Source organism: Callorhinus ursinus, unplaced genomic scaffold (genome assembly GCF_003265705.2).
Source record: "Callorhinus ursinus isolate GAN/ISIS: 27379988/994484 unplaced genomic scaffold, GSC_fseal_2.0 scaffold68, whole genome shotgun sequence".
Lineage (NCBI taxonomy): Eukaryota > Metazoa > Chordata > Mammalia > Carnivora > Otariidae > Callorhinus > Callorhinus ursinus.
The window spans coordinates 690211-703984 of NW_027397130.1; the positions used below are offsets into that span (position 1 = coordinate 690211).

At 57.7% G+C, this 13774-nt stretch overlaps 1 protein-coding gene across 1 annotated transcript in view; it reads left to right on the forward strand.

The window, feature by feature from the left end:
- OGFOD3 (2-oxoglutarate and iron dependent oxygenase domain containing 3) overlaps nucleotides 1-11095 on the forward strand; it is a 21534-nt gene extending 10439 nt beyond the window's left edge. The window contains exons 7-9 of the mRNA XM_025859703.2: nucleotides 4007-4160; nucleotides 7502-7625; nucleotides 10780-11095. Of these exons, the coding sequence (XP_025715488.1) occupies nucleotides 4007-4160; nucleotides 7502-7625; nucleotides 10780-10916 (415 nt within the window). The 3' untranslated portion in view covers nucleotides 10917-11095. The remainder of the gene's footprint in view (nucleotides 1-4006; nucleotides 4161-7501; nucleotides 7626-10779) is intronic.
- Nucleotides 11096-13774: the final 2679 nt, after the last annotated feature.

Sequence of the window (13774 nt, forward strand, 5' to 3'; positions counted from 1 at the left end):
CACCACACATGCTGGCGCCAGGCATGGCCCTCCTGCCCTGACAGCTCCCCTCACTGGGGAGTGGCTTTCTTTAATTAAAACTTATAATTTTTATTTTTATTTTTTTTAAATTTTATTTATTTGACAGAGACAGACACAGCGAGAGAGGGAACACGGGCAGGGGGAGTGGGAGAGGGAGAGGCAGGCTCCTCGCTGAGCAGGGAGCACGATGTGGGGCTCGATCCCAGGACCCGGGGACCAGGACCTGAGCGGAAGGCAGACACCCAACGACTGAGCCACCCAGGCGCCCCTAAAACTTATAATTTTTAGATAATCAAGACTCACAGACTGGGGAAATAACACAGGGTGATCCCACGTACCCTTTAGCCAGTTTCCCCCGAGAGCAACAAGTTGGTGTGAGCAGAGCAGAGCATCGCCCCCAGGAACTGGCCCCAGTGCTGCCCGCACCGTCTTGCTCAGAATCCCTGGTTCTACCATACTTGTGTGAGTGTGCAATTCTGTCCCCTGGGGAGACCATGTAAGGGATGCCAGTCACGGTACCGAGCGTCTCGTCGCTACGTGGACCCCATGTTGCTCTTCTGTCCCCTCGGTGCCAGCACCCGTCCCTCACCAGCAGCCAGCGGGCCCGTTGCTACCGTAGCCTCGTGGCCTGGGAACAGCTGCTGCTTCCCCTTGGTGACGTTTCCGGGGAGGCAGCCGGGCTCCTGGTCCAGAGAGAAGCAAAGGGTCGGGGTGAACTTGACATGCAAATAGTGGCGGCATTGAGCGGTGCCCTTGATCCTGCCACGCACTAGTGACCTCACTGGGTCGGCCCTGAAGTCTGGGCCTGGAGTGAGGCGGGGTTTCGCAGCGCAAAAGGGCCAGGTGACCAGCAGTGCAGGAGCCTGGTCTGCAGTCACCCCGTGACTGGCTTACTGTGTTTACCATGTTTACTGTTAAGTGAAAAGCATGCGTCAGTATTTTAATGTTCATAAGTTCAAGGCTCTATGAAACGTAAAAATGATCACTGCGGATGAAGGGAAAACAGCGGATTTGTGTCTCATTCGAGTGCGAGCCTGCAGAGAGGAAGGGGTGTCGATCCCACTGCAGTCGGGGACAGCTCATGGTTGTGCAGAGAACCCAGGGAGAGTCGCACGTATGGAACAGAGTTTGTATTTCTGGAGTGAAAACCCAGTCGGTTGTTGAACTAAGAAGCATGAGCGCCGTTGCTGGGCATGTGGGTGCTAGAGGAGGTGGCTGCCAGGAGGCTCCCACGGAGGCATGGAACGCAGACTTCATCAGGACGTTCGTTGTGTTCCGTCAGAGCTGAGGGTTTAGTAAATGAGATTGGTAGTTATCAATGAGGAAAAATGGAAGGAACCAATTAGTTTCACACAGTAAAACAATGATTAAAATAATAACAGGGGCACCTGGATGGCTCAGCTGGTTAAGTGTCCGACTCTGATTTCAGCTCAGGTCATGATCTCAGGGCTGTGGGATTGAGCCCTGCGTCGGGCTCCACGCACAGCCGGGGGTCTGCTTGAGATTTTCTCTCCCTCCACCCCTCCCCCTGCTCACAACAGCTCTCTCTCTTAAAATAATGAAATCTTTAAAAAATAATCATAATAATAACCCAATCACTAAAACTTCTCAAAATAGATTCTCAAATAGTGTTGTCAAGGAAATGGCAGTGTTTAGAAGGTGCCATTGGAATCTTTTTTCTAACTTTATCTATTCTGTTGTTAAAAATAATTGAGCATTCTGAGACACGACAACAGTATTACCAGCATGAGATCTCAGCCTGATCTCATTTATGGTCTAGATCATCACAGAACATTTCTGCTGGACCAAGAGAGTGAGGTTTGGGGACTCTCGAGGCCATGGCGGTGTCATGGTCAGAAGAGCTGCCCGTCTCCCACAAAAGCATTCTGATAATTCACACAAAATACAAAATGCTCTGCTCTGCATGTCTTGTGAGCTGGAAGGAAAGCTTTGAGGTTGGCTTTATGGTTAATGTTCAGGGTGAGGAATTCCCGGAACTCCACCTCGGGTTATTACAGAGGTGGTCAGTGTGCCCCCGGGAGCAGGGCTCCTGCTGCTCTTGGTGCCACGTCCACGTGGTTTCCTCAGACTCTGAGCCATCTCTGGATGTGCTGAAGGTAAAACGTCTGTTTGCTTCCCGTGTTTTCTGGCTGTCATGTCTGCTGACCTCAGGGAGAGTGTGCAGCGTGACATGCAGTGACCAGAACTGAAAACTGGAGGACTGCCCGGGGCGGGCCCCCAGGAGCCCAGGAGGAGCACCATCACCTCATTAATGTGCCATCCACAGAGTGTGTGGTTTGATGACAGAGTGAAGAAATGCCACGAGCCTCTAAGTTCTTTCGGTTCGTTGAACTGGGACATTTGGCTAAACACTGTTGGCAAAGCTTTGTGCATTGAAGGTGAACAAAGATGAAGACAACAAAGCCCACAAAAAATTCTGACATTCTCAGAAGTAGTTTTTCTGACTTGGCTGATAAGAGCTGCTGAGCGCACACTTATCTCCTACCCTGTTGAAGGGTTAGAAGCATTCTGAATGTAGTTGTTGGCCCAGCAGAAGTTCCATGAACATCGCTGATGGTAGAGTGCTTGCTCTACTTACTGAAATGAGTTTAAGGGGGTCCCAGGAAAAGTCTGGTGCACCCCCAGTTGGCACCCTGCGGAATGGGAGCACCCTTTGGCTAGTGGTGTGCGTGTTGAAGCATCAGCCAGTGGTTTGGAAATGTTGCAACGATACCCTGTTGTGCTGGAGCTACATCATTTGTGGAGCTAGACCTAGTTCCATACGTGTGCATGCAGGTACATGGGTAGGCACCTGTATGTGTAGGCGCGTGTGGGTAGGTACCTGAGTCTCGCAGACATGTGCATATGTAGGGTGTAAGTTTGTATGCTGCGTGTGTAAGGGTGTAAGTTTGGTGTGTTTAGGTAGGTCTGTGCGCACATGTGTGTACAGGCATGTAAATCTGTATGGTGCGTGTAGGTAGGTACGTGTACATGTGTGTAAGGTGTAAGTTTGTATTATATGTAGGTAGGTCCGTGTGCACGTGTGTAGAGGTGTGTAAGTTTGTATGGTGTGTGTAGGTAGGTCCATGTGCACGTGTGTAAGGTGTAAGTTTGTATTGTATGTAGGTAGGTCCGTGTGCACATGTGTGTAGAGGCATGTAAGTTTGTATGGTGTGTGTAGGTAGGTCTGTGTGCACACGTGTGTAGGGTGTAAGTGTGTATGGTGTGTGTAGGTAGGTCCTTGTGCACGTGTGTGTAGAGGCATGTAAGTTTGTATGGTACGTGTAGGTAGGTCAGTGTGCATGTGTGTAGAGGCATGTAGGTAGGTGGGTAGGCAGCAGGTGTCATGTGTCTACCTGAAAGATGGGGGTCAACCCGTCTAGCACTGCTCCCCTGCATCTGGCCTCCCACAAGGAGATGGCTCCCTGGAGCTCGGCTGTGCAGGTCAGCAGCGGTCCAGGCAGAGGTGGTGCCCCCACCATGGATGCCGATGTGGGGGACAATGCCCCATTGCACCTCACCCCACAGCTGCGTGTGCAGGGCTTGGAGCCCAGCCCCCTGGACGTGCGAGGAAGGGGCCAGTGTCTCCACAGGGTGCCACACCTCTGCTGTGGCAGGCAGTGGCCCCAGCCCCTGACCGTGCACACTGTAGCTCCCAGTGAGGGTCGAGGTCCTCCTCCAGGCCTCTCTGCCCTGCTCAGGAACACGCACACCCTATGCAGAGGGCCGCTCTCCCCCTCTGAGTGTCCTCAGCGGGCCTGGTGCCATGGCCATTCCTGCAAGGAATCGGTGCTCAGTTCCCGGTCCTACACGTGGTGTCCCTTCACACAGGCCCAGGCTGCTGGGTGTGTGTCTGTCCGTCTGGCAGCTTTCCTGTAATCGATGTCTTTTTGCAGCGTGGCACTGTGTGGGCTCTGTGGGACCTGTGGAGAGTTCTCTCCAGAGGCTGCACTGCTCCTGGGTGATGCGTGTGTCCTCCCAACAGGGACGTGCGGCAGAAGGTCCAGCTCACGATCGCCCAGGCTTTTGGCATCAGTGCATCTTCGCTGTACCTGACAAAGCCCACATTCTTCTCCCGCATCAACAGCACCCAAGCCCGGACGGCTCACGACGAGTATTGGCACGCACACGTGGACAAGGTGAGCACCCGCTCTCCGGCACAGGTGCCAGGGGCTTGTCCGTGGCTGCCCGAGCTGGCTCTGCCTGGGCTTCTGAGCATCTACCCTGTGGCGTTTCTGTGGTTGGGATTTTAGATATCTTCCTCTCTGACATTTGGGGTGGACCCTAAACCCTGTGGAACCCCGTGGATGTCATCAAGGAGGTAAAACCCGTCCCCGTGGGACGGTGAAATGTGCACTAGGAAGTGGTGGGCACCATGGCACCCTGTCCTCCGTGGCTGCCTCCGCTGGAGCTGCGAGCTCCACCGCGTGCCACCCAGGCAGCCTCTGTCATCTCCACAGCTGCAGGTGGCCTCCCCTTGGGCCTGCCCTCCACCCACATCCTGCCTCTTCACGGGAAGATCTCTCGACCACTCAGGATCTTCTGGATCTCCCGTCCTTGATCTCTGTTGCACAGGCCCAGCTAATCAGTGATCTAGACCCGCTGAGTTGGAGCCCATCCCCATCTGTACTGCAGCCATGTCCCCCCGTGTTCTCAGCATGCTGCTGGGGGACACCTGAGGGCTGCAGGTGTGCTCAGGTGACCCAGGACCATCCCTTGTGTCCCTTGATGCTAGAACGAAAGAAGCAAGTGAAAAATACCGGGAAAGCTTGGGATGAGTGATGAGGGCAGGTTGGGACGCATGCTTGCAAATGGGGCTTCAGCTCTGCAACCCAGCCAGATGCTCAGCCTTTGTTAAATCTCGACTGAGCTGACGGAGGCAGCACCATGCATGGCCATGAGCACAAGGGTGTGATTAGTGAAACCGAGGACCCCAATATGTAATCAGTTCAAGCCAGCTTAAATGGAAGTGGCGTCTGTGGCCAGGGGCTCCCAGCGGGCCAGCGATGCTCTGGGGGCTCCCCAGACTCAGGGTGGGACTGCGGGATTTCTGGCCTCACGGCAGGAGGCCCAGCGTCGGCTTGCAGTGTGTTCAGACGCCAGTCTGGTTCCACTGTGATCCAGCCCATCCCCTTGCCCCTCATGGCTCTGGCAGCTGTTGGTCTGTTGGTAACCACCGCCGATCGTCACTGCACCAGGAGACAGGTGCCACCTTGGCTGTGAGATAATCACAGACGTTGCAGGGGCAGAAGTGGTTGTTATGGTGCTGATGGCAAAGACGATGTGTGTGGAGGATGGACGGGTACGTACAGCATACGGAGAAGGGAGCCCCCGCCATGGGCCGGAGCCCAGGAAGATCTCCTGCACGAAGGAAGAACAGCCCTCCACCCACCAGGAGGAGTCCAGTCAGGAGAAACAACACTGAGCGCGCCCTGGCTGCGTTCTCGAACTTTGAAGATAATACTCTTCAGGCGGGAAGAGACTGGCCACCAGTCACACGTCGGCAGCCTCAGGCTCTCCAGAGCGATGCTCAGAGCCAGGAGGCCATGGAAGGGTCTGCAGGAGCAGGGGTCACACGAGCAGCCATGGGCTGCTCACGTGTGGACTTGGCAAAAAGATGTCCTCAGACACAAGAGAACTCTGGCACGTGGCATCTGCTCCTCATCCACGAGGCTCTTGTCTCCAGCTCAGGAACAGAGACACCCCCACCACTCCCAACCAGGTCCCTGCTTTTCACGCGAGTTCTGAGGGTTCCTCTGCAGTATCTGGGGGTGGGCGGGTAGGAGAGGGTCAGGCTCCTGGACTCCCCACCCACTGCACTGGGGTCTCTCTCAGGTTTTACGTGGCTCACATATGGTTTTGATGGACATGAGGTTCATTGTGGAAGCTGCTCAAGAAGCCCAGCCCTGGGAGATTCGCAGGCTTATCCCTCTGGTGTTTTTTAGGAGAAGGGATTCTGGACAAGGGGAACCTGAGTCGGGGTCTTAGTGGGGGATGTGGAGCTGAGCCCAGGTGTATAGGAATCCAGCCTCACGTTGTATGCTGCCAAGTTTGTGAGGGGATGACATTGCTCTTGGTCACCATGGCAGCTTTGCTGGTCGGCCCGCCTCCCGTCAGGAGGTGACTGTTGTCATGGTGATGGGGTAGCGATGGTTGCAGGAGGAGAAGGCTTTTCGAGCCTTGATCAAATATGGCACGTGAGATTGGCCTGGGGCTTCTGAGTCGTTCCCAGGATGCCTACAGGTGTCCATAGAATCATGGAGACTGGCTGTCAGCCCGGCGGCTTAGAGGAGGGAGTCGGGCTGTGCACCAGGGCTGGGGGGCGATGGTTTGGACTGCAGTTCTTAGGCCCTTCCGTTTATCTCTTACCCCATACTTGCTAATTGAACGATTCATCAGCCTGGAAAATGTTACTATGTGATTAAAATTCCTTGTTTGTTGCACATCACAATCTTTGCATGAAAAGAATGCGTATCTCGGTAATTCCCTTTATTAACCAGATCCCGATCTGTGTGAGTGAGCCCTTGGAGAAGTGCAGTCAGCTTCTCCTCAGCAGCCTGAGGTTTTAAACCAAACCCTCGAGAAAACAGCATCTCCACGTGGTGCCCCTTGTCTGTCCTGGTCAGGAACAGTGCCTCGCCTCCCAGACTTCAGGGCGTCTGAGGGAACAAATGATAGCCGCCCCCGTTTACGTCCCTCCGTCCAGGCCAGGGGTGGGGGTCGGTTATCAGAGGGTCCGTGCTCAGACAGGCCCCCAGCCAGACCCCGTCCTTCACCATCTGCTTTGCACTGCCCGCGCGGTCTTCCCAAAGAGCACCTACGCAAAGAGGCTCACGCACTAAAGGGCAGACACTGTAGGGTCCGCCCGATGAGGACCCTGGGGTCGTCAGAGATGGAGACAGAGACAGAAGGGTGGGTGCCAGGAGGCGGGGGGGCGGGAGTGAGTGTTTAATGGGGATGGCGTCAGTTTGGGAAGATGCCAGGTGAAGTACTGGGGTTGGACAGTGGGGATGTGGCTGCACAACTCTGATGCGCTTCGTGCCCCTGGCTGAAATGGCACATGGACTTACTACAGTTAGAAGCAAAGGTTGGGGCTGCCCCACACGTGAAGAAAGAGCGAGAGCACTTGTTGCCGCGTTTGTTCGTGTGCGGACGTGGGAGGTGGGAGCTGCCGCTTAGCGGGTGACACGGCCGCTGTCCCGGGAATCGCTGTGGCTCGGGCTTGTCGGCCGAGCGTCCGCATGTGCTGCCTTTGCCGGGAGACGGCTGCCCGCACCTGAGCTGTGCAGGGGCCCCAGGCAAAAGCACATGACCGCAGGCCTGACCGCGGTGTGTCTGCGGTCAGGAAGGCAGCCGGCGGCCTCATTTAGGAGGCGGACATGTGTTGTCGACCAACCTCGGAAGCGTGAGCACGGCCTTCTGGGCTGGTTGCCCCACGGGTGCCCGGATGCTGACGTGCTCCCTCGTGCTCTGCCTGCAGGTGACCTACGGCTCCTTCGATTACACCTCACTGCTCTACCTCTCCGACTACCTGGACGACTTCGGCGGGGGCCGGTTTGTGTTCATGGAGGAGGGGGCCAACAAGACGGTGGAGCCGAGAGCAGGTAGGACCCTCAGGCGGCAGCCCTGGGCTTGCCGGCAGCTGGACAAGCCATCCGTCTGCTGGCCCTGGACACGCCCACTGCCCTAGGTCACTGCCGCACAGCACAGCCGACCTCCGAGCCCCCCACTCCCCGCAGTGCATTCCCGCTCTGTCCCTCCCCAGAGGTACAGTTCCTGACCTAAGTGGGACCTGCCTCCCCAGACCAGGTGGTCTTGGAGCCCCCAGGGCCCCCAGCACGGCACGGACACTCAGAGCGGCCCCGTGAGCGTGTGCTGAGCCGAGGGACCGTCCCCTCCCTTCTGGCGCTTGTGGGGAGGGGTGGGGTCATGGCCCCAGCCAGGACTCCCAGAGACTCACAGGCAGAGCCCGGACACCTGGTCCAGGGCCCTGGGCCATGCCGTCCCCCTGTGGCCACGTCTCACCTGTTCTGTGGCATTGCGCTCACTTGCTCACTGGGCGCCCACCTGGTGGGAGCCCAGTCAGACCAGGGAGGCTGCCCACCGGGGTTGGCTCAGAATGTTCCTGCCGGCTGTGGGACCAAGCCAGTGGGTCCAGACCGCTCCCTGTCGAAGCTCTGAATGGGACACGCAGTAGCGTGGAAATCGAAGGTGTAAAAAGGGAATTAAGCAGCTCAGGGTTTGCTCTCCTCCTTCTGTGGGTGAGCACGGGAAGAGGTGCAGACCCCGCTCAGTCAGCGGGCAGGAGGGGCCTCCAGACACCCTGCAGCTCCGGCACTTTGATGGATTAAGAACCAGAGAAGCTTCTGGTTCTAAGGCCGGGTGTCACCTGTCACTGCTTTCGAGAGGCACCCTTGTGGCCCAAGAGGGAAAGGACGTGAAGGGTTACACAAACTGAGATTATTTCCCATTTTTGGTTACTCAGTTGCTGAGCTAAATCTTATTTTAAGTCATTTACTGAAGAATGTAAAAAGCCAGAAAGTACCTTTTTCTGAATTCTGAAATGTTTCACGTTTATAGAATTAGGTGGGCAGTATTGTTCAGACAGCCTGATGTTCCCCTAGGGGACATGGCCCTGGGGGACCCGCCCTCCGGTGTCAGTGTTACTGTGTTTGGTGCTGGCGGTGCCAGCCTGCTGGTCACCACACAGATGATGACTTCATCCTCTGCTGGTAATCTCCTCGTGGTTCTGGTGACAAGCAGCCTGCCACTGGGGTCTTGCAGAGCACTTCTGTAGTGCCGGTGCTTGTCTGCACCACTGCGCACTTCCCGGCTCCGTTGCTGGGCTGCACACAGGAAGCGCAGAGGGGCTCCGGCAGGACCGCACGGCCCGAGTTGCACTTTTCTCCACAGGTCATCACACCGGCGTTTGGGGGGCCCGAGAATCTCCTTCCAGGTGGACAAGATGGGGGTCTGCCAGGTTATTTTATAACACTCCCTCTGTCCCGTCCCCGCCTGTGGCTCAGCGAGGCTGGTCTGTGCCCACAGACGTCACGGGAACCGGCGTTTGCCGGGCGAGAGATGCAGCGCGCCTCGCCCACCACCGAGGCCACATGAAAGTTGGCATCCGTTCCTTACACAGTGTCCTCGGCCTCCTGGGAAATCCACAGGAAAATAGCCACAGCGGCTCACACCTTCCCACTGACTCGTGCTTCCCAGGACCCTCCCTGTAGACCCGGGTTTCCAGTGAGGACCGTTTTCCTTCAGTCTTCATGCGTCACACCCCTGGCAGCGGCTCTCCTGAGAATGTCCACATGTCTCCTTTTCGCACGGGCATCTTCACTGACTGTGAAATTCAGGACTGATAGCATTTTCCTTTCTCTTTATAAACATCATTCCTTTATTTGGGTTCCATTCTTGCTGAGAGTTGCCATCACCGGGTCACTGTCTTTTTTCTCTGCTGTTTCCAAGATTTTCCCAAATCTTTCATTTCATCCGTTCCACGGTGTTGGGCCTCGGCGTGGACTTATTTATATTTATGCCACTTGGAGTTTGCTGTGCTTATTGGACTAAAAGCCAGAGGTTTTCGTCATGTCGGGGAAAGTTGGGTCATCATTTCCTCAAGTCCTCCTTTTCTGCCCCAATATTAATTTCTTTTTCTGAGGCTCCAGCAGCATGAATGGTGGGAGGCTTCGTACTGTCCCAAGGTCTCTGTTTGCAAACTGTGCCGACGCACGGGGAGGGACATGAAGAGCCCCCCTCTTACTGTGTGTCAACAGACACTTCATTGCCGTGTCCTTCTGCACAGGGGGCAGAGGGCGGGGACGGGTGTGCACACAGGCCTGGCTGCTTGTCCGGTGGCTCAGGCTTGAATCAAAGTGCAAGAGACTGAGGACAAGATGTCTTTTTAAAAATGTGAGTCTCAGAGAGTGTTGTGCGTGTGGCTTGCTCTGGGAAAGAGCGTTTCCTTCGCGGGGACGGCGCCGTGTGTGAGCTCCAAGAGCCCCCGGGCTCACACTCACAGGGCTTCCGCTGTGTCCACGATTTCTTTTGCTCTGTTGTTCCCAAGCAGAGTCCAGTTCTTTGCTTACAACGAGAAAGCAGCGCGTGTCTGAGATGGACTTTCTTTCCTTTGCAAAAATTATGGTTGAGTTGCAAGTACGAAGGGAAATGCAGTTGCCATGGTGCCTGCCGAATCCCAGTTTCCTCCCCTGCGGCTTTGCAACGGTCAGCTCCCTTGTAGAAAATGTGCGGTGCTGTGTGCAAGGCCAGTGAGAGACGGAAGCCAGTGAACGTGGAATTGTCTGTTGACGGCTGGAGGGTCCCCTCCTCTTGACTCAGGAGCTGCCTCTCCCCGCGTGTTTGCCTTCTGTCCCCACTTGATGGGAGCTAACGAGGCGAGGCACTTGAGTTGTCTTGACGCAGCTTCCCCGGTTCTTGGTTAGAGCTTTGCCATCGCTCTGCAGGGTTTGGTTTTGTTTGACGTGGGATTAGAAGTAAGATCCTAAGCGTCAGACCTGAAAGGCTGTGAGGGGTGGGCCTGGGGCGGTCCCCTGGCTTGGCGGGGCGCCCTGGGCAGCGGCAGGGCCTCGCCCCCAAGTCTGGGCCCACCTACCGCAAAGAGGGCCCCTCACCCCCGGCGGCCTCGCCTGCTGCAGCCATTCCAAGGCGGGCGGGGGCCTGTCCCATTCTCCTCGTTTGCTGCGTCAGGGCCGGCCGTATGTGTGGCCTCCTGGTCACTTCTCTCTTCTGTCCCAGGTCGGGTGTCCTTCTTCACCTCGGGGTCCGAGAACCTGCACCGTGTGGAGAAGGTCCACTGGGGCACCCGTTACGCCGTCACCATCGCCTTCACCTGCAACCCAGACCACGGCATTGCAGACCCCGTGCTCACGTAGCCCCGGCCACGGCGCCCTCCCTGGGAGCAGCCACGCCGGACAGATGCCCCTGCCGCCGGTTCGGCCCATTTCCACTGAACAAGGTGCCTTATGAATCACCCGGATGTTGATTTGCTGCTGTACTAATCGTTTCTCGTCTGTAAGTAAATTAGGGGAAGCGGCTCTTCACCTGCCAAGCACCTGTGTGTTTGATTCAGTGTGCTGTCAACGTCAGGCCCAGAAATCAGCAGTGAGCCGATGTACCCTCCTGCCTTCAGGAGGGATCCCCGGGCCCTGAGTGGAAATTCCCATTTGTGAATAGATAGTCATTCGCCCGGGCCTCATCCAAATTTGGAAACCACCGCGGCCCATTGAAGACCGACTTTGAAATGTGGACGATGCCATGGTCTGTAGAGCAGGTCCAGGGCGTGGGCAGCTCTGGGAGACAGGTGCGGGCCGAGGACCTAAGACACCAGTGACGTGAGTCCTGCCGGACACAGCATCCTCCTGAGACCAAGCCGGTCACACTGCACGTGGGCGCCCTGCACGTGCCCCGGCAGTGCTGTGTGGGAAGGCAGGGCGCGGGTGCCCGGGGGGGCAGACCGTGTGTGTAACCTGGGGAGGCAGCGGCAAGGGACCAGGCAGTAGGACAGACGGGAAGCAATAGCAGATTGAAGCCAAGCAGGGGAGCACCAGTGGGCTGAGGTCCGTTAACCTCAGGCCCCCAGGCTCCAGGAGGCCGAAGGGGAGGCAGGGAGCATCGTCCGTGGCACATCCAGTCCCTTTTGGGCTGACTGACACTGTAAATATCAGTTTTTCACTTGATCTTGAGTTCCAGGAGAAGCAGGCATAGACCGCCAGCCCTGAATCCACTTTGTTGGGCCCCTGCTCCCCCCAGGAAGGGCTTTGCGGGCTCTGGTTTACCATCCCAGCCTCCCGCCTCCCCTTTGTTCCCACCTGAACCTTCCCCACCCATTGCCTGCTGAGCCCCACAGAATGGCAGGGGAGGGTCCGCACCCAGTGGCCAGGACGGATGCCTGAGCCCCGTCCCCCCACAGATCTGCAGGCCACGCCATGACATTCCTCAGCACCTTTGAGGCCAGGTCAACCCCAGGGGAGCAGGGGTGTGGGCAGGCCCTTCTCCTGAGAAGGCCACACTGTGGGCATCCCGGCTGCCATCCCCAGCCCTGTGGACACACGAGGTGGGGCTCATAGTCACACAACTGGCTGGTGCCCAGCTTGAGCTCTCTGGGTCTCCCTCACTAAAGAAGACAGATCTGGGGGCGCGGGGGGTCAGCCCGAAAGGACCCCGTTCCTGGAGAATTCCCATGAGCAGTAAGGAGGAGGGAGGAAGCGACAGGAGGATGGGCACCATCCGGGGTCTCCACACACCCAGGGTGGATTACTGGACCAAGGCTTCGTTCCCAGGAAAAGGTGGGCCACTCCCCTCTCCAGGTCCCCAGTCCCCAGAACAGACCCTTCCCAATCACCCCACACAGCCAAGACCCGCCTTTACCGGCGGGGGCTGCCAGAGGCTGGTGGGGTTTGTGGGGTGGGGGGCACGTGGCAGTGAGGTGCTGGCCATGCAGTGGTTCCTCTCCTTGTGCCCATCTGTATGAGGCCAACGCAGGGTGGGGCTGGGCTTGGCGGTCCACACCCTCCCGCAGAGCCCCAGCGGAGGCCTCACGTCTCGCCTCAGACACACTGTGTTCAGGGGCTTGGGGCACATGTCCCCTCAGCCTGGATCAGGACCTCCCTGAGACCCCAGCTAGTGCCCCAGCCTCACTGTCAACTCAGGCACCCCTCCCTCCCCTGCCCAACACAGGTGGGCACCTGCTCACACCATTCATCGGAGCCTCCCCTACCCCTAAAGTCACCCACCCCAGGGCCACCTCCGCGGTCTTGACAGCTCCTGGCTGCCAGTGGCCTGCTGCCCAGCCTGGCACGCAGTGGGGCGCACACTGTCCACCTCCGCTCTGCCTGGTGGCCATGGGCTTGGGGAGGGAGACGCCAGAACAGGAAGGAGGCAGGGGTGGGGCTGATAGGCAGAGGGCAGAAATGGAGGTACCCTCCCCACAGGCCCCCATGGGGACCAGGGAGTACACACATGGACGCAGGGCAGGGAGGGGGCTGGACCGCTGGGCAAGAGCTCCCCAGGCCACGGACCGCTCTGCTGCCACTCGGTATCCAGACCCCGGTTTCCACCGCCAGGGGGAGAAAGGGGCAGGTCAGAGCTGTCCAGCCTGTGGGCCTGCCCTGGGCAGCTCAGGGGATGGGGCTCTCCTGGGGGAGAACTGGCCCCTCGCCCCCCACAGGGGGTGGGCCCTCGGCTGGCCTGGAGAAAGCAAGTCTGGAGCTCCTGGCTGTTGGTGTTGGCAGCCCCGCTTCCTGCTCGAGCGTCATCCGTCTGGAATGCTAATGGAAAAATCCGCCCTGGCACTGGGGCTCCTGGTTTGACGGTTTGGGGGTGTGTGGGGATCCAGGCTGGACTCTGGCCACCCCTGCCTCCCCTTACATGGGGATGGGGGCTACCACCTTCCGCTGGCCGAGCTCTCCTCCTTTCTCATGCCTGGTGACTGGTTGAGGGGAGGTGGCCCAGCAGCTGGGGATGAGCTCTGGGTGCTTTCCCCAGGGGACAAAGGGGCCCCAGCACCCTGTCCCCCCAAGGCTGGCCCTTTAGGTGACCCAGATCCGGGGCACCTGTCAGCTGGGTGTGCACAGGTGTAGACTCAGGTGAGTTCAGGCCTCTCCAAACCGCTCAGGATGCCCTCCCGGAAAGGGCCCCGTGCATCACCCCACAGGCACTGTGGGGCCACACAGACAAGCACTGACCCCCGCCCCCCTCCAGCGCAGAGGTTCGTCTGGGGTGCACAGTCTTC